At 33.9% G+C, this 25386-nt stretch overlaps 1 protein-coding gene across 1 annotated transcript; it reads left to right on the plus strand.

Moving 5' to 3' along the window:
* Window positions 1-734: 734 nt before the first annotated feature.
* Window positions 735-19939, plus strand: LOC150097695 (cytochrome P450 2U1-like). Its single transcript, XM_090407463.1, has 8 exons — window positions 735-997; window positions 2388-2515; window positions 3453-3559; window positions 4983-5284; window positions 8641-8747; window positions 13478-13730; window positions 14719-14903; window positions 19540-19939. The coding sequence occupies exons 1-8, from the start codon at window positions 768-770 to the stop codon at window positions 19716-19718; spliced, it is 1491 nt and encodes a 496-aa protein (XP_090263589.1). The 5' UTR covers window positions 735-767; the 3' UTR covers window positions 19719-19939.
* The last annotated feature ends 5447 nt before the right edge of the window (window positions 19940-25386 follow it).

The raw sequence follows: 25386 nt of genomic DNA on the forward strand, positions 1-25386 counted from the left end.
CCAATGGTGCCAAATATCACAGGACCTTGACCTTTCCAAGAAAGTAGTGAATAACACATGTTTACTCTACCTATCTTTGTTCCTTCCTAAATGAATTCTTACACTCTGATATATCTAGTTACTAAAACCCACTTTGCATCTGATTTGGAGAAAGAAAGAAAGGGTTTCAGTTGTTTGCAGGTGGCGCAAATTGGGAACAGTTATGAAAAACTTTGATCAAGTATTACTTTAGGAGCATTTACATTGGTTGGCGATGAGAGATGATGAGCGCAGTTTATTACTGAGATGTGGGAGGAACAGTAGGATGATACTGTATAAAAGTGGATTCGATGAAAGTTCATGGAAACATTTTTCAGTTATGGTCTTCATTGAATTGAGCAAAAAAGTTTGCAACGGCTCAATGGGCGTAAATTTTTATTGCAATTTTAACTTGTCTCGTCTAATGTTATCTTAACTGTCCACGACCACGTGATATCTGCGCGCGCGCGTGTGTGTGTGTATGTGATCAAAATAATATGTAATCTACTAGTATGATTGAAAATATTTCTAACAGATAATCCCATAGAAACTAAACTATAAAATCTCTTCATAACAAAGTGGTGTCTTTTTTTTTTCCCTAGTTCAGGTTCAAAGATTAATTCTCAGATCAAAGTTTACAGAAGCGCGAATACATTCAACTTGATGATAACTGAAATATCTGTAAACGTTTAACTCGGAGACGACTACGAGTAAAAAACACCTCTTCTGACGTTAGCAACACTGCAATTATGGGAACGGATCTGTTGACTACCTTAACGATATGGACATCGTTAAATTCTATAGCATTGTTCCTCATCTCATCCGTCTTGTGTTGGTTGATATTTCGTTGTGTTATCCACTCACGTGATCTTCCACCAGGCCCAATTGGACTGCCGTTTTTCGGTTATCTGCCATTTCTCGGAAATGAACCTTATAAAACATTGGAACAACTACGTCGCAAGTACGGACCGATATTCAGGTCAGATTCACTCTTATTCCGATTTACATATCGCTTTGTAATCTGCTTCATTTAAATGCATTAAACTAGTAAAGTTCTGTGCCAGTAAGTTTTCCTTGATTTAAAGTCATTTCATATTACTTCAACAACAGCCAATGATCAAAGACTTAGCAGAATAAAAATGACCCTTGACCCCCCTCTATCTTTTATCAGTTCTTTCCGGAGAAATGCTGTGTGTGTGTTTCTTTTTTTTTTATGCGCTGTTGGTGACCTCAGCAAATGAGGTCAGTCACCTGTTGTTCAAGGTAATTTACAGGGATTCGTTTTAATCGTATTGCAATTTTCGCAGCTGATTTTTATCCTCACCATATGCATGTTAATGTTAAAGATGGAATTACGAAAAGCGTGCGAATCTGCAGAAAAATAATCTTACTGCCACATTCTGAGACCGACTATCTCAAGTCCGGAAAGGAGAAAAAACCCACAACTACCATATATATATAAACAGTTGTATCCTACTAAAGACTATTCAAACCTGTATTGCAGAGGATGTGTACCTCAGTTAGACCTCCTGATATACGCATTTAGTTAAGCGTGTCACAGCGAGAAAAGCACGAACATTTAAATACTCATAATATGAAAATAAATTTATGAGGATTATTATAATTTACTTTCATGGTACTGTAGATTATTTTTCACACGTATGATTGAATTTTTTTAATTTTTTAATATTTGGAAGAGAGGTTTGTTTTGGAAACAAGGAAGCTGGAACAATATTAATTTTTATAGATATTCATAACTGCTTCACAAATATTGACTGTTCCAATGTCGCTGAAAACGAGAGTTGCCTACCAATATTAGATTGTGGCTCCATCTTTCGTAATGCATGAGAAATAGTGTATGAATTTCTTTTGCTCACGATAGAGAATTCTGAAAGGTTGTACATATATAAAAATTATTTTCATAGTTTTATATATATATATATATATATATATATATATATATATATAAACTATAATTCCCAGAAGATTACTTAAATTAACACTACTCATAAATACATTGCAAAGAAGCTGAAAAATCCGAATTTATTCTTCATATGCATGATGAATAAATTAATGATGAATAAAATGATGAAGGCTGATGTTCTGCATGTCTGTTAAACCAGATTATGTCAGATGTCACTTCGCAGTGGTAAGTTGCGGGAGTGAACCACTATCCCCTCTGCTTAGCAAATTAAGCAGCAATGCACTACCAGATATATAGTGGGGTATTCACTTTAGTTAGGTTTATTTGTATACAAGTTATAGTTAGGATTAAAAATCAATAGGTATTAAACGTATAATAGCGATATAGATTCTCTGCTTGTATATCTCTTACCGGAATCTTAGCGATCAATGTCCTTTTATTGCAGTCTCTATCTTGGGAGAAGATACACAATCATCTTAGGAGAGTTCAAGGCTATCAAAGAGGCGTACAGCAAAGACGCATGCCTAGGGAGGCCATCAGACCCTCCTAATCGTCTCATTCCTGGTGCCACAAGTAAGTTTAACAGCCTTTTATACGTTCCTTTAAACATTTCATGCGAACATTTTAAAAGAGATATTCACAACTTCAATTTAAATGGAATGACAGCTTGATCCATTTTCATGTGTCGTGTGTCAATAGGACAGTGACAGCTTGATCCATTTTCATGTGTGTGTGTGTGTGTGTGTGTGTGTGTGTGTGTGTGTGTGTGTGTGTGTGTGTGTGTGTGTGTGTGTGTGTGTGTGTGTGTGTGTGTGTGATTTCGTGAGCAGCAGTGACACAACGTTGAAAGCTGAAAAAAAAACGAACAAAACTGAATGCACACTAATCGCGCGCTCATGTTCCCCGTGAGCGCACGGAGCATGCGCGTTGGAACAAAACAGTGTAAGAACGCTTCTTTGACACATCTAATATTTAAAAAAAACACGTGAGTATACATTGATGTAAAAACACAAATAAAATTACCAACATAGAGATTATCGATTAGTGATAGAATTAAAATATCTAATTCGCATTCGGTTTAAATTGTTATTTTATTTTTTCGCTCGTGAAAATCAAAACCCAGGCGGGCCGTATGCGACCCACGGTGTAATTAAAAGAAGTGCGGGAAAGAATTTAAAAGATGATTTGCCATTCAACTACATGCAAGTCAGTGTCATACGCTGCCTCTACTGTTATTGATGATCGCAATATTAAAAAAAAAATCCTTAAACCTGATATTAAAATAGGGAATATTAAACTAACATTAAAGTGGGTTTTTTTACAGCATGGAGGTACTTAATCTTACCTTCTCACTTAAACAAATCTGCTAGAAAACCTACAATGCCGATAACCCAAATTCTTCACAAACGTTCATAAATCTTTGCTATCTTTTGAGCGTTAGCTTCCTTGGTATATTTTAACAACCACGTACGATGAATTCTCTCACGTCATCTGTTTATTCAACATTCAGGTTTCAGTGCGTGCAGTGGATCTGTATGGAAAGAACATCGAAGATTCTCCATGCAATCTCTAAGAGACCTCGGCTACGCTAAGCACACCGTAGAAGAACACGTTAACGTAAGTATATACATCTTTCTTTAATGTTCCTTATATTTATCTAATTACATTTTCTTCTACAGTTCTCATTTCTTGTTTTTTAAGTTTTGATTATTAAGGAAATATAATTTATAATTTTTTTATATACGGAAGGTAAATTTAGAACTGTGCGATACACTTATTGAATGATAATAACGTATGTTGTAAAGAAGGAAGAAATTTTTTCGATTAAAAATACTAACATTTTAGGCATTTTAAATTATAATTATGAATAGCTAATGTTACTAGTTAATAAATAATTATGAACAGTTAAAAATTCCAGAACGTTGACATCCGAATGCAGTCGGAGCGGATTCAGATGATGTCTTAAGGTTTCACAAGTTGCGAAGAATAAACGATCCAATTTGATTCTTCTTGAATGAAGAATCTTGGTCTAGTTCCAAAGAACTGTATATTTGGTATCCATGTAATGGCCAGCAAGGGTAAACTTCTCATCTAAAAATATAATGGAGTCCTGATATTCTCGGATTCAAATCTTAGAAAAACAGCTAGTCTGCCCAGAATAACAAAGCCAATATGAACAGGGCCCTTGACAGAAACCTCACAAAAAGAAAGAGGAATGGTAATTTTTACTTGGTGGGTAGTTAGAAAAGAAGATATCTTACAACCCGGTTTGAAGATTGTTGATTGTGTGTATAGATTGCAAAGAATCAGTACTATTTCTTCCTATGTCCCTTTAGTATGAAACTTCTTTTGAGATCTAATTGTGATCTCGTTATGGGATGATAACTGCCGATAATTTGTGGATGGTAGCTTCGTTATGACCATTGCTCACCAAAGGGATTTCTATTTTATTGAATTCTTCAACAAAAGGGAATCAGGACAGATTGCACAACCTCTTCAATAAGAAGTTTGATAATATCAGTCTTCTGCAATGGATGGTGGTGTGAAGATGGCTGGATGATGTCGGTGAACCAAAACATTGATGCAGCCTGAAGATGTACAGATTGTTAAAGTATCCAAAAAGAAAAGATTGTGTTTTCGTAGCTCTGTTCTCTCATGTGGTCTATATTATTCCAGCTCGTGTAATCTAGACTATTATAAATGTCATCAAAATAGTTGCGACAATTAACATTACTTATATTCAATTAGTACCTGATGTGTTGGATTCTTTCTCTGAGTAGTGCTAATGAAGTCCTTTGGTAAATTCTTTTGGCTTGTATGGATTGAATATGTCCTTTGATGATAAGGAATTTAGGGATGATAGAGATATGGTCGTAAAATGTTACAAAATATAACACAAAATATAATCCAACATACATCACATTGGGATGTTGGATGCATTTCAAATAATAAAATTATGAAAACACATTTCAACAGTTATTATTTTTCATTGTAACAAAAGTTTATAAATTCAGTTCCCATCGATATTTTTTCCTTTTAGGAAGAAATCTCGTATTTCCTCGCTGAACTGCAAAAGTTTAATGACCGGCCGTGTGACGTCAGAACTCTTCTGACCTCTAGTGTATCAAATAATGTGACGTCACTGATTCTCGGCAGACGACTAGATTATAACGATCCAGAAAGAACGCAGTTGGATTATTATATTAGGGGTCTGACGAAGTTCTTTCGACCCACGCGAATCCACACATTCTATCCATGGTTAAAGAGATTCTTGATTGGATTAAGACTGCTGGATTATGGACTGCTTAATGACGTTCTACAAGGAGTAGTGAAATTTATCCGGTAAGTAAAGTTTTTAATACGAGTATAAGACTGAAACTAAGAAAATCTTTTTCAAATGTAACAAACTAAACGCGTTTCTTCATTTACATTTGATCTCAAGTAGAATTTTTCCAACAGTTCTTTTTATTTCAAAATATTATTTAAAATTTAATTAATGCCATTTTTGTTTATAAATTATTATAATAAATTTAGTTTAATCCTTTATCCAAGTGTGAGCAAACAAAGTTTGCGCCTGAAGTATCTTCAGGACTGGGGTAAGGTGGTACAACACCAGGAAACTCGTTGCAAAGGTGGAGCAAGCTAACATCACTCCTATCTCAGTATCTCCCATAATGCAAAACACATCTCCTTGCGGATATGTATAATGTTATGCATTAAGGGATTGGCCACTACCCAGACTAGTTTCGACCTTTATTGAGGGCTCTTCAGTGGGAGCCAGGTCCACTTGGTGTTGTACCACCTTACCCCAGTCCTGAAGATACTTTCAGGCGCAAACTTTGTTTGCTCTCACTGGGATAAAGGATTAAACTAAATTTATTATAGTCTAACCAAGTGAAAAATAAACTTTTAACATCTTTCTCTAAATCCAGAGTAATTTAATAAAAAGGTGGTACACCGTTTGGCAGCTGCTATAGGAGGAGATGACCTTGCTAATGCTTCTGCTTTGGTATCTCCACTTGGGCCTGGCTCCCACTGAAGAGACCTCAATAAAGGTAGATACTAGTCTGGGTAGTGGTCCTTCCCTTAATGCATAACATTATACATATCCGCAAGGAGATGTGTTTTGCATTATGAGAGATACTGAGATAGGAGTGATGTTAGCTTGCTCCACCTTTGCAACGAGTTGTCCGGTGTTGTACTATCCTACCCCAGTCCTGAAGATACTTTCAAGCGCAAACTTTGTTTACTCACACTTGGATAAAGTATTAAACTAAATGTATTATAGTCTAACCAAGTGAAAAATAAACTTTCAACATTATAAATTATTAATTAATCTTCTTGTCATATTGTTTATCTATCTATCCATCTATATTCGTGAAATGTTTAATCGTACATACTCGAATTAAATGTATTACTGGGTTGTTGTTGTTGTTTTTTGTATAAAATGCTTGTTTATTAATTTATTTACTTATTTTTTATGTTTTACATAAATAGAAACTTTATAATAATTTATAATGTTTATAAAATAATAATAATAATAACAAATTTTATAAATTCATAAAATATAAAATATTATTTTGTAAATAAAAATATTTATTTAATATTTATATTTATCGTTTAGGGGTGCTTAAGGGTCAAAGCGGTATAACTGAGAGGAGATCTCCATATCGCCTTTAAAGGAATGCGGAGAACCGACCAGGGCGTCTGACCTAATGTCCAATCCTCACCTTCTCGTGGTGCACCCTGTTGGGTATCTACCTGGATACTGAACGAACGAGGATGGACTGGCAATTTGGGATTTAGCCGAACAAATTGTACTGTGGTATCTCGCTAATCCGAATTATTAAAATTCGGATTAACGAAATACCATATATTAAATTACCACATTCTATACACATATTAAAACTGTCAGCTGCCTCTTCATGTTTACTTTTTTTTTTTTCGAGTTCTTCATTTTCATTATCTTCTAATTCATTCTGTAGCGTCATATTTATAATTTAAACATCTGGATTTATATTTTTAACCAAATTAGGCAAGTTTTGAATTTCCTCTTTTTGTGTATATTTGTGATTCATGCCGACAATACAGTACGTACTGTACAGTATAAAGAAGCAAACGTGAACACACAATAATAATAATAAAATAAATAATAATAGTTAAAATAATGATTATTAAATAAAAATAATAGTACACAAAATAATAATACGTAATAAATAAAACGTTTTTTCTTTCAAACCACAGTTCTGATTACTCTGGAGGATTCGGACTAAAGAGGTTCGGATTAGCGAGATACCGCTGTATTCTCATTGGCTTAAACCAAATATAAAAATGCTGATTTATCGTTTTCTCTCTCTCTCTCTCTCTCTCTCTCTCTCTATATATATATATATATATATATATATATATACACACATATATATATATTTGTTATTATTTTTTTTTTATTATTATTATGAATGAATGTCAGCTAACCGTTCTTATACGCAGGGTTTTTTCTACTAAAAATCTTTAGTAGAAAAAAGGTTTTTCATTCCCCAAAACAGCCCCGTGAACTATATTGTACAGATATAGAATATCTAGCCTTAAGGGTGGTAAACCAGCTGCATTCAACTGTCTAAAATCTCAAATCAGAGGACTCAACCTGTCTAAGACAGACTCCAATTGGATGGATGGATGAAAAAATTCGAAAAAAAAATGCATAGTCAACTTTTTAAAGACAGTTTTAACATTTTAATTCCTCATGAGCACTGAAGGATTGTCCAGTTTGGTGAGTGACTCCTTAAGTAGACCAAATAAATAAAGTTCACGTGGAGAAAGTCTCGATGTGATTGTCTAAAGTAACTTGAAATTTTCATAGACTGTCTGGTAAGCGTTATGAGTATCATTACGGTGATGTGAGGTTGTCTGATGATTTCAGGTTAGATCGTTTGTAGGCCTTTTTTAGTTTATTCAGAGTTTTCAATACTTATCCTTGTCGATAGTTTCTCTTGGATTTTATATAAAACCTGCCTCAATAATGTATTTTCTGTCTGTCTGCTTGGTTTTTTTTATGCTGCCTCGAGATCATTTTATGTTGTTTTTTTTTGGGGGGGGGGATTCGGGCTTTGGATGAAACCAGTAGTTAACAGATCCAAGACTCATCACTAATAACAAGACCTTTGAGAGAGAGAGAGAGAGAGAGAGAGAGAGAGAGAAGGGGGGTTACGTAGTTTTCCAAAATATCTAAGCTATTTCCAACATTTTACGATATTCTAGCCTTTCTTAAGATTATACTTAAGAATCCTAGTATTAAAGGACGTTCATTGATCTTAACAAATCCCTTCATCCAACTATCTCTCGTCGTGGGGGTCTATGAAAACTTTTTACAGTATATTCTCACGTTTTTCTTATTAAGAATCTATAATAAAAATGCTTCATACAAATGAGATTCAAATAGACAAAACATAGACAAATCAGTTAAAAATTTTATAAGACAACGGACATCACTTTTAAACCTACCATTATATTTCATGTTTTATCTTTTTATCTTTGTTTATCATTTATTTTCTTTTACTTGTTTTCAGCTGTGTCGTGCAAGTTGCTAACTTCTTCCACACCTTTTTATATTTTGCTTAATATTGATAAAAACGTTTCATAGAATCTTTATGTTACCTTACTTAATATCACCGTTGCTATAATGGCATTTTTATTTACAGGAAAGAAATTGAAAGCCATAAGAATACTTTGGATGGATTGAACAGCAGAGATTATGTAGATTCCTTTCTGTTAAAAATGGCTGAGACAAAAGATAAGACATTTACAAGTAAGAGAGATTCTCGTTCCTCTGCATCACCCAAAATTTCAGAGCTCCGAAATCCTTATTTTTGAAATAGCATAGTTTTTTTATCATTAATTCTTGTATGAATCTATCACCGTCATTAATCATTCTGGTCTATCTAAAACGAAGCACCAGAAGATGGTGAGTTCTGAAGGAGTGGAGCATCTTCCTTTGAGAGTTAGGAATTAAGCGTCATCCTAGGATGCTGAACATATCGGAATGTTAAATAATTCTCAGCAGTATTATTAAGGATACATGTCCAAAATAATTATTGCAATGATAAAATTCAATTTTTATATTTTTATAGTTCAGAGTTTTTGAACGAATTTTTTTCCAATTTTTCATCATTATTGGAGATCTGCTATAATCAAAGACTTTACAATCATCGTAAGAAAGCACTAAACTGATGTCTTCCATTCTCCGAAAATTTCTGAACTAAACCAGCACAATTAGATAGCAGATTTAGGCATCATCATCATCAGAAAATTAATTTTCTATTCATAATTTCTAGTTTTATAAGAATCCCTGAGCCAACACAAATAGATTACAGTTCTCCATAACACCTCGATGTTTATAACAAATTAAATTTATTACATCTTTAATAATAATAAAAACACATAATAATAAAACACATAATAATAATAATAATAATAATAATAATAATAATAATAATAATAATAATAATAATAATAATAATAATAATCAAAGCACGTAAATTATGCAAAACCTACTCACCACGCAAAACATTTTCTCATCCAATATCTTCCCTTCCCTTCCGTTTTTTTTTTTTTTTTTTATGTTTTGTTCCAATAAATGAATAGGAGTTCCACAGAATGATTAAGAGTGTTATAAAAAAATAAAATAAAATAAAATAAAAAATAATAATAAATGAAATTTATTACCTTGTATAGACAAATTATAAATAAGAGCCTCCGTGGTTCAGTCGGTATTGACGAATCCCTTCGGTCGCATAGACTTGGATTCGATTCCCGTTCATGATGTGAGGAATCTTTATCTGGTCTCTTTTGACTAAAGGTGAGTTAGCCGGTCTCATAAAGAGGTAGAGGGTTTTTCTCCCGATAACTCGGGTTTTTGGTCCCTCAAAACAGCAAACCGTCCCCGTAAACACACGCTGCTACATTCAAAAGTACAACCCCCATCAGTGGCAGGCTCGGCGACAGGCCGAGCCTGCCACTGATGGGGGTTGTACTTTTGAATAATGAATGGGGGTTGTACTTTCTGTAATAACAAAAGTCGCATCAAGTGTAAGCGGACCTTGTTGGAAGCGGGATAAACGCGCAGAGGAAGAAAATAGACGAATTATAAACAGCAGAATTTTGTGATTCCACATAAATTCCAGTCACATATTTTAGTGGCATTTCTATCGATTTTTCTATTCTTTAAATTTCATGATATGCATTCGTACTATCTACCTTGGTAAACACACAAAAAATGATTGTGTTACATTGTGATAAATTCTATAAATGTGATAAATTACTATAAATCCCATATGATAAAAGTTTTTTTTTTCGGAAAGAGAGTCTGTAGCTCCTGTTTGTAAAATACTGTATTTCAAAAGTAAATATACTGTAAGCCTCTTAAAAATATACACTGAAGCCTTAATTTAAAAAAAAAAAAGCTGAATAAGTAAGCACTGTTTTCTATCTCTATGACGTCAGGTCTTTGATATTATGACATAATATCAAAGACCAGACGTTGATATTATTAAGTATTTATAACAGTGGCTGAATGATTTATAGTTTCATCTTGAATAAGCCGATGGTAATTCAGTTTTATTTCCTTGTGTATCTAGGAAGAAAACAAAGTTCTTGCCCTCAAAGGAAAACTTATTTATATTGTTCGTCGTCCAACTAAAAGGCATTTTATTTCCAATTATAAGCCTCCTTATATTTGTCAAACCGTAGCGTGCATCTAAGCTTCCTAACATCCTCCAGTACATCCGAATCAATCTTTGTCTACATTAACTCTTACTTTAGACATACATATTGTGAAATTTGACATTATTTAGGAAACTAACTAACAAAAGTCCTAAAAATGTTATGGAATTGATGAATTAATTTAAAATCGTTTAAAAACCCAAGCTAGTTTAAACAATAGAATTTTGAGTGTGTTCTAAAGCAGCGCTTCCCAAACTGTGGGCCGCGGCCCCCTTGGGGGCCGTAGGTTTTGTTGAGGGGGGCCGTGAAATAATGAAAATAAATTTAAAATGTTTTAAGACTAAGTAGATTTTTTTATTTTAAAAGAAACGTATTTAACTTTTATTATTTATTATTTCTTTTTTGTTATTTTTTATATTTTATAATGGAAAAATTCACACATTGGTGTTGGTTCACAAACTTTGCTTCCTGCGTATTTCGGCGCTTAATGAATATTAGTAAATATTGTTTATTCATATGTTTCATTTCAAAGCAGTGGTTAATTGTGTTTACTTCGAATGCTCTCCAGGGAAGCTCCAAATCTTCCTGTCCCTTTCATCACGCGTTCGTAATCAGGGACTGTTGATATTGACTTTATATACATATCAAAACTCGTTCTATATTATCACTGTCATTCGAGCTAGTTTTCTGTTACCAATAAAAGTTTCGCATATACTTCACACATGAAAAAAGCTTAAACAAGTTCATGTGGGGAGATAGTAACTCGCTTGCAGTGGTACACAACACCGCCCACCTATACTGCAGAGGCAATAAAAACAAGTACTTTTATTATGCCAGTGAATAAGGTATGAGGAGTCTGTGTAATATATTTCTCAACAAATAGTGCAATTAGAGACAACTGGGATAAAAACACACTAATTAATGAATCACATGTCCCCTCATACAGAAACTATGCTGTATAGACTGAAACAAAACATATGTTGCATGGGCAAACACAGTATCTAACTAAAAACTATTGTTATCAATTAGATGTGTGTGAGTTCGATTTCCCAAGGCAGCAATAAAATTCAACCGAACGAACGTGTTAAAATTCGTAAAAGTGTTAAAACTAAGTAATATATATATATATATATATAATGAATGTTATGGCAGTTTCACATATGGAATTCGGTTGAAGAGAGTTAGCATTTCAACTCAATTGTCAGCTATGCTTTTATCTTTCGGTTGCACGATCTTTTGTTAATACCGCACCAATCATATGCACGTTTTAATAACCTGCCTTTGCTGTTTGTTTCGCGTTAGGCTTAATTACCTTAAAAGGAGAAAAGTCACAAAAGAGAAAAATGTTCCTGGTCCGGGGATTCCCTTATTCAGGTAATATTCACTAATTTCATGTTATCAGTCTGTGGTGTGCCAGTATCGGTAAGTGGTGATATTATTTGATCTATTCTATTAAAAACTTTAACCCTGAGATGGATAAGTGGCTGATAAAAAAAATTAAAAAAAAATTCCGCGAACAATCAGAAGAAGCAGAAACAGACTAAAAAAAAAGGACAGTATTTCATATTTTACAGAACAGCCCGCATCGTCTTCAGAACCAAACGGTAAGAGGCAAAAAATGTAATATATGCATTTGATTTTTGCAATATTCGCCGTGTATGTTTTGTATTGAATATAAATACAATAAATATTATAATAATATATCTATCTATTACGATTTTTTTCGAGGGGGGGCCGTGAAATATTTTAATTTTTGCAAAGGGGGCCCTGACATCCAGAAGTTTGGGAAGCACTGTTCTAAAGAACGATCATTCTGATATTTTGGAGATAAGACACTTTCAAATTTGAAAAAAATAAAAATAAAACTATAATATATAATAAAATAAATATATATAAGATATATAAAAAAATTAAATAAATATACAAATCATAAGATTTAAAGGTGTTCAAAGATTGGTTCGGATAAAATAGTCCTAGTAGTACTCTTATGTTTGTTGTTGGTGTCGTTATGTTCCATCGAGTCGTTTTCGATTCCTGGCCACTCAATGAACATGCACTCTCCATTCAGATCTGTCCCTGACCATGTCGTTCAGAACCTCCAAGCGCACTCCAGTTGCTTCTTTAACTCCATCCACCCATCTAATTCTTGGTCTTCCTCTTCTCCTGCTTCCATCAACTTCAGCAAGCATCATCATCTTCTCTAGACTGTCCTTTGCTCGGATAATATGTCCGAAGTATGACAATTTTTGCTTGATGATCATAGCTTGAAGGGAGCAATCCGGCTTTATTCTGTCTATCACTGATTTATTGGTTTGCTTTGCAGTCCATGGTATTCTTAGTAAGCGTCTCCAAACCCATAATTCAAATGCATCTATCTTCCTTCTTTCACTCTTTCTCAGGGTCCAACTTTCATATCCTTACAGTACCACAGGGAATACCATTACTTTCACGATTCTGATTTTTGTTGCGAAGCTAATATCTTTATCTTTAAAGATCTTGCTTAAATTTGTCATTGCTTTCCTTCCAAATAATAATCTTCTTCTAACTTCTTCAGTACAATAACTATCTTGATCAATTTGGGATCCTAGGAGCACAAAATTGTTAAGTGCTTCTATTTTCTCTCCATCTACTTTAAAATCATTACGTTCACATGTTGCCATGACTTTTGTCTTTTTAAGGTTAAGTTTAAGACCATATTTAGTACTTTCTTATACTCTTATACATACTTTTAAAATTAAACTGCTCTATAATAATCACATATTTTTATATGCTTGTCTAAAAGATCTGAACATTTTTTTCTTCTTTATTTTTCGGAAGTCGGGATGCTGAAAGGAAACATCATGTCTCTTCTGACCGCTGGAACCGAGCCACCTTTGGCTACCATAGAATGGGCTCTAGTAATCATGGCTGCTTACCCAGAGATCCAAGAGCGTGTTCAATCTGAACTGGATCAATTTTTTGGCGACGCACTTCCTTCGTGGGCATCTCATTCGGAATTGCCATACACGCAAGCAGTGATCATGGAAGTGGAAAGGTGGAAGACAGTTGTGCCCGTGAGCATGCTTCGATGGTAAGTATCTTTCCAATCAACGCGGAAATTATCAACGAATACTCAATTTACTCATTTTACTCAGGAATACTTAATAGGTTAATACCTGATGTTATCCTACTAATACATTGGAAATCGTAATTATATTCATATGCAGGACTATTATAAGAGAAAATTAAAAGGGTATTGTGCAGGACACCCTACTACAATAGAATGGATTCCGAAAAGGCCGATCTTGCATAGACTCAATTTTGACTCCAGTAAGAAGTCAAATACTGATAGATTATAAAATATTAGAACAGGTAAATAAATACCTAGGATGCGAATTATCATATGAAGATGAAAATATAAACAATTCAAATATAAAATTTTATTAAAATAAACAACATAATAAATAATATTTTAAAGCCATCCTTGGTACTATAACACACCAGACTACGTAGCGTTCTGTATAAACCACCAACTTTATTACACGGAAGTGAAACACGGGCCATAAAAAAGAATAAAAAACGGATTCAAAGAGCAGGAATGAAATTTCTTAGAAAAACAACTGCATATACCAAGTGGGACGATAAAACAAATGAAGAAATTTTACAATCCCTGAATATAAAACCAATTAATTATTACATAAGACAGTATAAACAAAATATGATTAGAACATCTCTAAATCGAATGGACAACAGCAGACTACCAAAACTATTATACAAATATAAAATAAGTGGAAAACGAAAATAGCATGAGACCGGAACAGAACAGACCACATGACTCGAAATCTATGATAAACTACTACAGAAATGTTTCTCTAAATGTAAAACTGTTTTGATTTTAATGGTTGTTACATTTATCTTTTTGTGTTTGCAATTTTACAGCAAACTAAGAATAAGAAATTATTATTTATTTATTTTTTGGAGTCTCGTATTCGCACGCTATTGGACATTTCCCCATAATTATCATTGATATTGATTATTTGTCCCCCGTTTATGGATAACATATCTTTTTTAATTTTTAGTACCACGGAGGAAACCACTGTTCAAGGATACAGGATTCCTAAAGATACTATAATTATGACCAACCTCTGGGCAGTCCACCATGACCCAGATTATTGGGATGATCCAGAGTCCTTCAATCCCGAGAGGTTCCTGGACAATAAAGGGAATGTAAAAAAGCTGGAATACTTCATACCTTTTTCTTATGGTAGGTGTCACTGCTGCCAATGCACCGCCAATCACAGAAAATAAATATAAAACACTAATGTTCATGTTTCAGTAACCAAAACCAGAATTAATTCCAAAATCACAGCAACCAAAATCTTTCTTCAACGTAAAAATAACTCTCAACAACTTTTTTTCTGATGTGTCAGTCTGTTATGTGACTCGGGGAGATGTTTTTCGTATTCCTGACATTTTCTTTTGGCTTCTGCGACTTGGGCTTAATCTTAAATACAATAATTACTTACTGTAATTATTTGTTAAAATATTCAATGAAAATGTAAGCGAACGAAATTTCTAAGATAGGGGGCGCGTTGTATAAAGTTTGAAAATCACTGTGTTTAAAAAACAAAGCATTTATATTATTTTATCACAAGTATTCTTGATATAATCACATAAACTAATGTGATTATATCAAGAATACTTGTCAGTTTAACTGCTATCTTTTGCAAAATCTCCTCGTACAGCGCCATCTGATAAAATAACTATTTTCTTCCTGTTCAAAAAAATTAAAAAAAAAAGAATAAAATAAAATAATTAATTAAATATTATCAGCACCATCTGATGAAATATTTATTTCATCAGATAAATGTTATATTTCAACTTTAGATAGATGTCGTATAATATTTATTATTATTATTTGTTTGGGACTATTAATTATTATTTAATTTGCTCATTTAAATCATTCAACTTGTGTTTAAATATTCAAATATTAAAAACCCAAAAGTTTATAAACTATTATAGAAAATTAATAATCAAAAGCATAAATATTGTTAAAATATATACATACACTACATTATTTGAATATTATTATATTATTCTTATATATTATTTATATAGTATAAATACTATATAAGAATAATATGATAAAAATAATAACTACTATATAAAATAATAATAATAATAATAATAATAATAATAATAATAATAATAATAATAATAATAATAATAATAATAATAATAATAATAAATCATTTGGTTTCTAGCTTACACCATCTGATGTAAAAAACGTAAAAAAATGGACTGTAGAAGAAAACAGAGAAATTATGAAATGTTTTTACAGATCAACACCAGAAAAACGAGGTTTGAGAAAGTGTATGCATTTAATTTGGAAACAAAAATTCCCAGTATCTGCAATAATAGAACAAAGACTTATGGACCAAAAGAATTTAATTTTCCGTAACAAAATATTTACTGAACTTGAGCTTCAAGATTTACGTAATAAATCAACAACGCGAGTAACAGTAAATCATCAGGAGGTAGCTACATCAAACTTTGGAATTAAACTCAGTAAACATCAAGCTGACGACATACATCAGAATGTTTTGACAGAAGGGCAGTGTAAAATGAAGTCAGGAATATTGGAACATATGAACTCCATTAATGACCGTATAAGACTACCACCATTAAAAGCTTTACAACAATCTAAGCTAAAACAGCTCCTCTTAGACGCAAATGCTGTAATTGAAACCATCACAACCAACAGCATAAAGGAAACAAATCAGCTCCTATACAACACAGCCTGTATTATTACAGTGAATCTTGGTTGCAAACTGCAAGAGCAAAAGCCGAGGATGAAACAATCTGCACCATGTAAAATCAGGTTGGAACGAAAGGTCAACAGGCTTCGAGCTGATCTAAGCAACTTAAAGAGTTTTAAAGAATAATAGTTGAAAAATAATAACATCAAAAACAAACTGATTAACACATATAATATGGCCAACAAAACAATTGCTGGAGTTACCGAAGAGCTAAAACAAAGAATGACAGCGACTGCACAGAAAATTAAATGATATGAAGCAAGAATAAACCAATGAGTACAAAATATGCAATTTCGACAGAACCAACGTCAGTTCTTTCAGTCTCTCTCCAGAGAAATACAAATGCAAACAATCATTCACCAGAAAAAGAAGAAACATTCAAATTTTGGAAGACAATCTGGGATAATCCTATTGAACACAATAAAGATGACTCATGGATTAAGGAAATAGAATCAGAAATGAAACAAAAACAAATGCAACATGTCATTATCACTAAAGAAATGGTCAGAGCTCAAGCTAGAAAATTTAAAAAAAATGGAGTGCACCGGGGATTTTGGTTAAAGTATCTAACCAGTCTACATGATCGAATGACAGAACAATTTAATTGTTGCAGTTCAGGCTCAGTGGAAGACTGGGTGATATCTGGGCGCACATTTCTTTTCATGAAAGATAAGGATAAGGGTGCAGATCCAAGTGACTATCGTCCAATAACATGCCTACCAACTATGCCTAAGCTGTTCACTGCAATCATAGCAAATTCCATATACCACTATTTATCCGATTGAACAAAAAGGCAATTTTCAAAAATCTAGAGGAACAAAAGACCAGATCGTTATTAATAAAATGATTCTCAGAAACTCAAAAAGACGAAAAACTAACTTAAACATAGCACGGGTAGACTACAAGAAAGTATTAGATTCCCTCCCACACTCCTGGATCCTAAAATCACTAAAAATATTCGGAATTAACAAAAACATATGTTTGTTTCTGGCTGCTGCTATGAAATCATTGAAAACAACATTAATAATGAATAATGAACGATTTGCAGATATCAGCATTAAACGTGGAATTGTCCAAGGTGATTCCTTGTCATCGTTGCTCTTCAACATTTCTTTGATACCTTTGTCTATAATTCCGAAGAAAACAAAACTTGGATATGAAATTCCCAAATGTAATATTAAAATTTCCCATCTCTTGTATACGGATGACTTGAAGCTATAAGGAAAATCAGCCCAGCAAATAGATTCTTTATTGAACACAGTTCATATTTTCAGTCAGGACATCAAAATGGAATTTGGTTTAGATAAATGCGCAATTTTATCTATTAACACTTTCATTGCCAAAAAAAATTGGAATTTCGTGTGGTGGCCAATTTTTTTTTATTTAGTTAGCGACGTCCACGCGATAACACGTGATCGGCCGCTTGGTGAGAACTCTCATCGCGCGATATCGCGTGATTGGCAATGAACGTGTTAAACGAGGAAATTATGACACTAACAATTTTAATTTTGATCAAGCGAAATATATAAAAGCAATTTCAGCTGATGAACACTATAAATACCTAGAAATATTAGAAGCCAGTGATATCCTCCACTCGAAAGTTAAACAACAGACAGCATTAGAATACATTGAAAGAGTTAGAAATATTCTGAAAACAAAACTAAATGAATTAAACACAATTAGAACAATCTTGGGCTATACCAGTGATCCGATACACAGCTGGCATAATAAATTGGAAAAAAGAAGAGCTAGACAATCTAGACCGCAAAACTAGAAAACTAATGACTATGCATCATGCATTACATCCACGAAGTGATGTTGACCGGTTGTACCTACCGAGGAGAATAGGTGGACGGGGTCTGCTGCAAGTGAGGCAGACTGTGGTAGAAGAAGATATTGGTTTAAGAAATTACATCGACAATAGCTCTGAACCAATGCTTCAAGCAATTACACAAGAGAGCCTTCTAAAAGCAACAGGAAACAAATTCGAATACAAAAAGGAACAACAAAATATCCGATATGTGGGCTGGAAAAACAAACCCTTGCATGGCCAATTTCTTCGAGATACTGAGGACAAAATTGACGTGAACAAGACAAATGCAATGGCTTCAACACAGATACATTAAAAAAGAAACAGAAGGATTTATTCTAGCAGCTCAAGAACAGGCATTACAAACTAATGCAATCGAAGCAAAAATTCTGAACATCAATAATAACAGCAAATGCAGATTATGCGATCAGAAAGATGAGACTGTAGAACATCTGATCAGTACTTGCAGCAAAATAGCTCAAACTGACTATAAATTCCGTCATGATCAAGTGGCCAAAATAATTCATTGACATGTATGCAAAAAATATGGCTTTCCTACTTCTGATAACTGGTGGCAGCATAAAATAAAGACAGTATTGGAAAACGAAACAGCAAATATTCTCTGGGACTTTAGAATACAAACTGATCGGCATTTGGAACACAATAGACCTGACATCACATCGAACATCGACAGGTTTGGGTTATCGATATCGCAGCACCCAATGATAACAACATTAACAACAAAGAACTGAAAAAAAAAGACTAAATATCGAGATCTGGCAATCGAAGTTGGACGGCTGTGACTTAAACACACCAAAATCATCCCAATAATTATCGGTGCACTTGGTGCAACTTCAAAGAAGCTATCCAACTATTTACAGCAATTAAACATCAACGAAGTGATCCCAAATGACCTACAAAAAACACCATTAATTAGAACAGTCCATATTTTAAGACGCCACCTGACGACTATTCTTAGATTCTTGGGTAGAATCTGAATTGTTCTGTATCACCAGTCAAATTTTTATTTATATGATATCTTGTTTTGACTGTGTATCTATTATGTGAATAAAATAATAATAATAATAATAATAATAATAATAATAATAATAATAATAATAATAATAATAATAATAATAATAATAATAATAATAATAATAATAATAATAATAATTTGGTTTCTAGCTTGACTCTATGATGTTAGCAGTTTTTTTAATGAAATAGTTAAGGCTATTTATGCAATATTTACTCAACATCTGTTCTCATTATAGGAAAACGTTCCTGTCCAGGCGAAACTCTAGGCAAAATGGAAGTATTTCTATACTTCGCCTCTGTTTTGAAATCCTTCACCATAAAATTCCCGCCCGGTGAAAATCCCCTTGATACGAAAGTGTTGGGTGTCACTCTCTTGGTACAGTCAGTCAACTTATGCCTTCAAAAGAGAAAATAATAGCTTAATTCAAATTTTTTATCGTTATATCGTGTTTGTTTAAGAACAAAGGGTGTTTGCATTACAGACAGTTCCTTTTTAAAGTGTAATAAATGATATTTTGTAGTTACTTTCATCCATCAACCACCCAAGAAAGAAACGAATGGCAAAGAACATGAAGTCGGATCTTGATAATTGTTTTAAAAATTTATGAGCGAAGTTGAACGCATGCAAAGGAAGACAATGAAGTCTGGATGAATTGTATGGCGAAAGAAATTATCGTTAATTAAATATTTATAAAAGCATCGGGCCATGCAGTACTACCAAATTTTTATTGCTAATACATGAAAGTGTAGTCGTTAAGTTAAACAGAATTACAAAGCCGATTTTATTCTTTAAAAAAAAAACCACTGTACATTTACTTTTATAGTCAAATTTACATTTATATTCCCTAAAACTGTCCATCGCATAAATGAGAAATTAACGAAGGTAAAATAAGATTTATTTTTAAGTAGTGCTTAGAAATAACCGACTTACTGCAAATAGTACAGTGTATTAAGTATAACCTCTGACAGAGAGGGGTCATCGAAGGGTATTCAACTGCCGGATTAGTTATTAATCCGAAATATCACTTAAATGTAAAATTGTTTTACACCCTGTTCAAAAAGAAACCGAACTCTTCGAAAATAGAAGAAACTAGTGGCGCCACCTATTGTATCATTTTATTGTCGAAAGCGGCAACCTTCGTTAGTGTTGTGTCAACTGTCTATGATATTTGTTTCATTAGAATCCGAGTTATAGTGCCAAGAGTGACAGTGTGTTTTGACGAAAGGTCGGTCGTCACGATATTCATGCCGTACGTGACGAATTATCGCTATCAGTCGCTTCAAAACTTCGAGATAAAACTCACCGTTGACAGTTTGGCCAAGCGGAATTATTTCTTTGTGGATAATGCCCTCGGAATCGTAGAAACAAATCAACATTGTCGTTCTCAACTTGTTGAGAACAAATCGCGAATTCAATTTACGAAGGCTCAAACTCTCGGTCGAAATGTTGTGCACAGTTGATTTTGGAATCTCCAATTCATCTTCAATCAATCTCACGTACGATTTCGGGTTTTCTTTGATGAAATCACGCACTTTTGAATGTTAACTTCGCTCAGTCCAGTTTTGGACGGCCCGGCTTTTCGTTGTCCTCAAGCGTCTCACGACTACTTTGAGTACGGGATAAATATTCATCACCGTATGCTTTTTGAAGCATCTGATGCGTTTCGGTAAAACGTTTACCAAGTTTAACCCAAAAGTCAATCGCATCTCTCTGTTTGAAACTCATTTTCCAACCGTTTGTCAAAACACACTGTCGCACTTGGCACTATAACTCGGCTTCTAATGAAACAAATGTCATAAACAGTTGAAACAACACTAATGCAGGTTGCCGCTTTCGACAACAAAAAGATACAACAGGTGGCGCCACTAGTTCCTTGTATTTTCGAAAACTTCGGTTTCTTTTTTGGACAGAGGGTGTACTTTACAAAATTATTTGAGGATAAGAGAAACATGGCTGAGTCAAACAGAAAACTAATAAATTCACTAGAAGATGATTTGGTGGAGTAAAAATGTTTCAGTACCGAAAACAAGAAGCCGAAGATGGATTACACCAGTGAAACATATTTGACTTTTAATGGTTGAATCCGATGTGAATAAAGATATTAATAGTCAATATCCCTTGTTTGTCTGCATGTTAGATACAAATTCCACTATCAAGATAAAAATCTATCGGCGACTTAATGGTAACCGAGAGGGGGATAGGAAATGTTTTATGTTAGTTTGTTCACAAAAATGCTATTTGAATATGTTTATCTGGAGCTAAAGTAAAACGTTATTTTTATTAATATATGTCCTGATCTGTCACCGAAAAATCTGTCAAATGATTAAGTTAGATCAGTGGTAACTAATTGGATTCCAAGATGGTATCCAAGTGCCAGTGTAATCGTCGAGTGGAGTAAGCCTTAACAATATTAAAAAGATTTCAAAACTACGCCAGAAGAAAGTTAAAGCAATTCACTGGATGCAGGAAGGCGAACAGTAATCCAAATAATAATAACAGAATGTCCGCGTTACCGTAGGGCAAAGCGACGTTGTATATTTAAATGTACCTCCGTGGATAACATATCTTTTTTAATTTTTAGTACCACGGTTCAAGGATACAGGATTCCTAAAGATACTATAATTATGACCAACCTCTGGGCAGTCCACCACGACCCAGATTATTGGGATGATCCAGAGTCCTTCAATCCCGAGAGGTTCCTGGACAATAAAGGGAATGCACAAAAGCTGGAATACTTCATACCTTTTTCTTACGGTAGGTGTCACTGCTTCTAATGCATCTAATCTTAAGGAGTTGGATGCCTTTTTACGTCTTCAGTTGGATCAGTGTTTAACAACAACGGATTACGCTGCACGGCGGAGTACTTTCCACACGTCCTGGCCAATGTCTATGAAGATCCGTCCTTCCTCCATAGTGTCTGGTTCTCGAACGAAGTGCTTTTCCTACGAACCTACAAGTTGCTTGGTTTCTCGAGACCTGAATTTGTCAAAGAGAAACCTCTTCACAGCACGAAGGTCACCGCATGGTGTGCGGTTTCCAGCCATGGCATTGGATCCTTCTTCATTGAAGAGGGTGGTGTAACCGTGACCTTGAATAGCGAAGGCTACATCAAGAATATGCTGGTTCCGTTCACCCAGGAATCGCAAACAATCTGCTTCGTGCTTAGATATTCCAACAGGACGGAACAACTATCCACACATCACTTGGTTCTAAAGCCTATTTGTCAGAACACTTCCCCAGGTGGCTCATTTCGGGGTTCACAGAATTCCCGTATCCTTCACGTTCTCCTGATCTCATATCACTTGATGCCATCGTTTGGGGTGTGTTGAAGGAACGGATATTCCACCATGATCCACCTTCAAACCTTGATGAACTAAGAGATAAAATTACACACGATATGTCCAGCAGATGTCCCAACCTATAGGTTTCTATCATCTTGTTCTCCAAGATGATAGAGACTTCGTATGCGCTACAAAACTTGTCTTTAAAGACAAGGTGCCCATTTCGAGCACGTAATCAACCACCGATAATGCTTTATGCGACCAAGATTCCACCGATAGTTGTGGATGTGCTTATCATCATGTGTGAGCATATATTTCTTTGATAATAAACTGGTTTACTCCACAACATATATCGTTTTAGTTATTCAGTACTGTTTATTTTATTTTATTTATTTTATTTTTTTCCGCCATACTTTAGATACCAAGGACGACATGCATCCTGTGATTTATCTGCAAAAATACATCAGAAGAACACATAACTTCGACAATGAAAAAGTTTGGTCCTGATAACATCCTTGCAGTTGTCCTTAAAAATTGTGCTCTATAGCTAACACATTTGCCTATTATCGTCTTAACACGCTGTTGTCAAACCTCCCCATCAATGAAAGAGTCTCAGGATTCTGTTCTGTCACCTTTCTCCTATTTTATAGAACTCTTTCTTCTATACTCGCCTGACTTACTGTCAGTCACTATCTTATCCTATCCACAGCTTTGTTGATAATAGTACAATTCATTCTTCTACTCCTTCGACAAATCATATTAATACTCAGACATCCCAAGCTTCAAGGTTATTTTTAATCAATGTCCTAAACATATTCATACCTTTCTTCAGCGGAGCTGGCACCCTTATTGCCACCAAATCTCGGTCGTGCATTTTTCAGCTGTCTGTTTTACAAGTATTTCCATGGTAACTGATTACCTTCAGCTGAAGAGCCTTTAACATCTTTGCGTTCTTGATGAGATTCGAACCCAGATCTTTCTAAACAAAGCAAATCGACTGCAATGAATCTGGTTTTGAGGTTATTCCTGGGGCTTATGCAATTGTCACCTTAGATAGATCTATCTCCTGGTGAAAAGCCGACAGACAACAGCAGCAATTATAATAAATGGATGGACCTGGCAGTATCTTATTTTCTAAACACGTTATTCTATAAAGTAAGATATCCAATTAAAACGAACAAATATGTAAATTATTTTTGCCATCTCTTATAAAAAAAAATTTATTTCGTAATCTTATTTTTGGCATATACTCTGTAGACACCAGATTTTGTTTGGTTTAACTTATCATTAAAATGGTACGACTGAAGAAACAAATTTTAGACTATAAGCTCTGGTCTTGGACCCCGCCAAGACCAGAGCTTATAGCTCAATAACACTCCATTCATAATTTTCTTCTACAGATAACGGGGAATATGAAAAGCATTCTTGCTTCACCATCTAGCCAAAAAAATAATAATAATTCAGTTATGATAATTAATGCGAAACTTCTGCTAAACAATAAGAATTTATTATTATCATTATCACTTTACAAATAAATATGGCCTAAGTAACTTACTGGAAAAATATATATAAAAAAAGATAAACGAATCGTTTTCTTTTGATTATTTAAAATAGTTTGGTCAATAAAAAGAATTTTAATCCAATAAGTGCTTAGTCATTTTAGAAATGTACCTGAAAAAATATTACACAGTTTATTATTTTCATAATTAATCATCTTAATTATCTCAATTATCGTCATAATTAAGAAACAAAATAATTAAGTATATGTTGTATTGGGTAGCGATATAATTTTTAAAACATTAACAAAGGATGAGTTTGCACTAACAGAAGAGTCTTCCATTATAACAAAAGAATTTACAGTAAATGATTAATTTCAATTCATTTTTTGCGTTAACAAAAAATAAATTGGCATTTTTCCTTTTACCATTAGAGGGCGTTTATAAACTGCTGTGATTACAGTTGAGTTAACGCAAGCGCGAGCTATTCTATTGTTACGTCATTCGAACATAAAAGCAATTGAAATGATAGTAGGGTTATTTTTATAACAGAAGCAATGATTAAGTAATACTTCGTTTTTATATATTTAAAAAAAAAGCTCTCTAGAGTCTACTTTTCTGTTGGCATAGAAAGTTTAAAAACGGAATATCTTATTTTCGATGTACACGTGAAAGTTTCATAGCACCAGCGAGACATTACATGAAGACAAACCCTTCAAACAAGTTTTTATTAGCAGGCATTAAAATTTCGAGTGGCGACGTATATTAATTCTTGCAAGTTAATATAGACACCTTAATGAAAACTGAGACGTTCCTTCGCCACCCCTTCAGCCCCGAATATTTCACCCAACGGTGTTGTTTTGCATAACAGCAGATCGGGACATGGGCAAACGTTACGTCTTCATTAGTGCGCTTGTCATTTTAGTTATTGGTTACCATGGTGACGGCAGCAAAAATGAGATGCACGCAGCGAAAACTCATTTTCTTCGATGATAACCGTAAAATATGTACATAAAGGTTGGCTATTAGAACGGAAGTCATTAGCATACATTAATTGTAATGACCCAACGGTCCCGTGGTTAGGACAAAACCAGAATAGAAAAGGCGTCGTATTTTTTCCTTTGCACGCTCTCGTCGAAAATTGCCAAGTCTCCAAAGTCTTGTCACTAATAGTCATTTATCTCAAGCTATCCACAGACTTGTAATATTTCACTAGTAGATCTAATAGACGACGAAAGATGGCGCCACCATGTCGTGTCTGTAGTCTGCGCGATGTTGACAATTTCAACACAGACAAAAATTTAT

The sequence above is a fragment of the Typopeltis vanoorti genome, chromosome 17 (assembly GCF_054136105.1).
Source record: "Typopeltis vanoorti isolate ZY-2024b chromosome 17, IOZ_Tvanoo_1.0, whole genome shotgun sequence".
Taxonomy (NCBI): domain Eukaryota; kingdom Metazoa; phylum Arthropoda; class Arachnida; order Uropygi; family Thelyphonidae; genus Typopeltis; species Typopeltis vanoorti.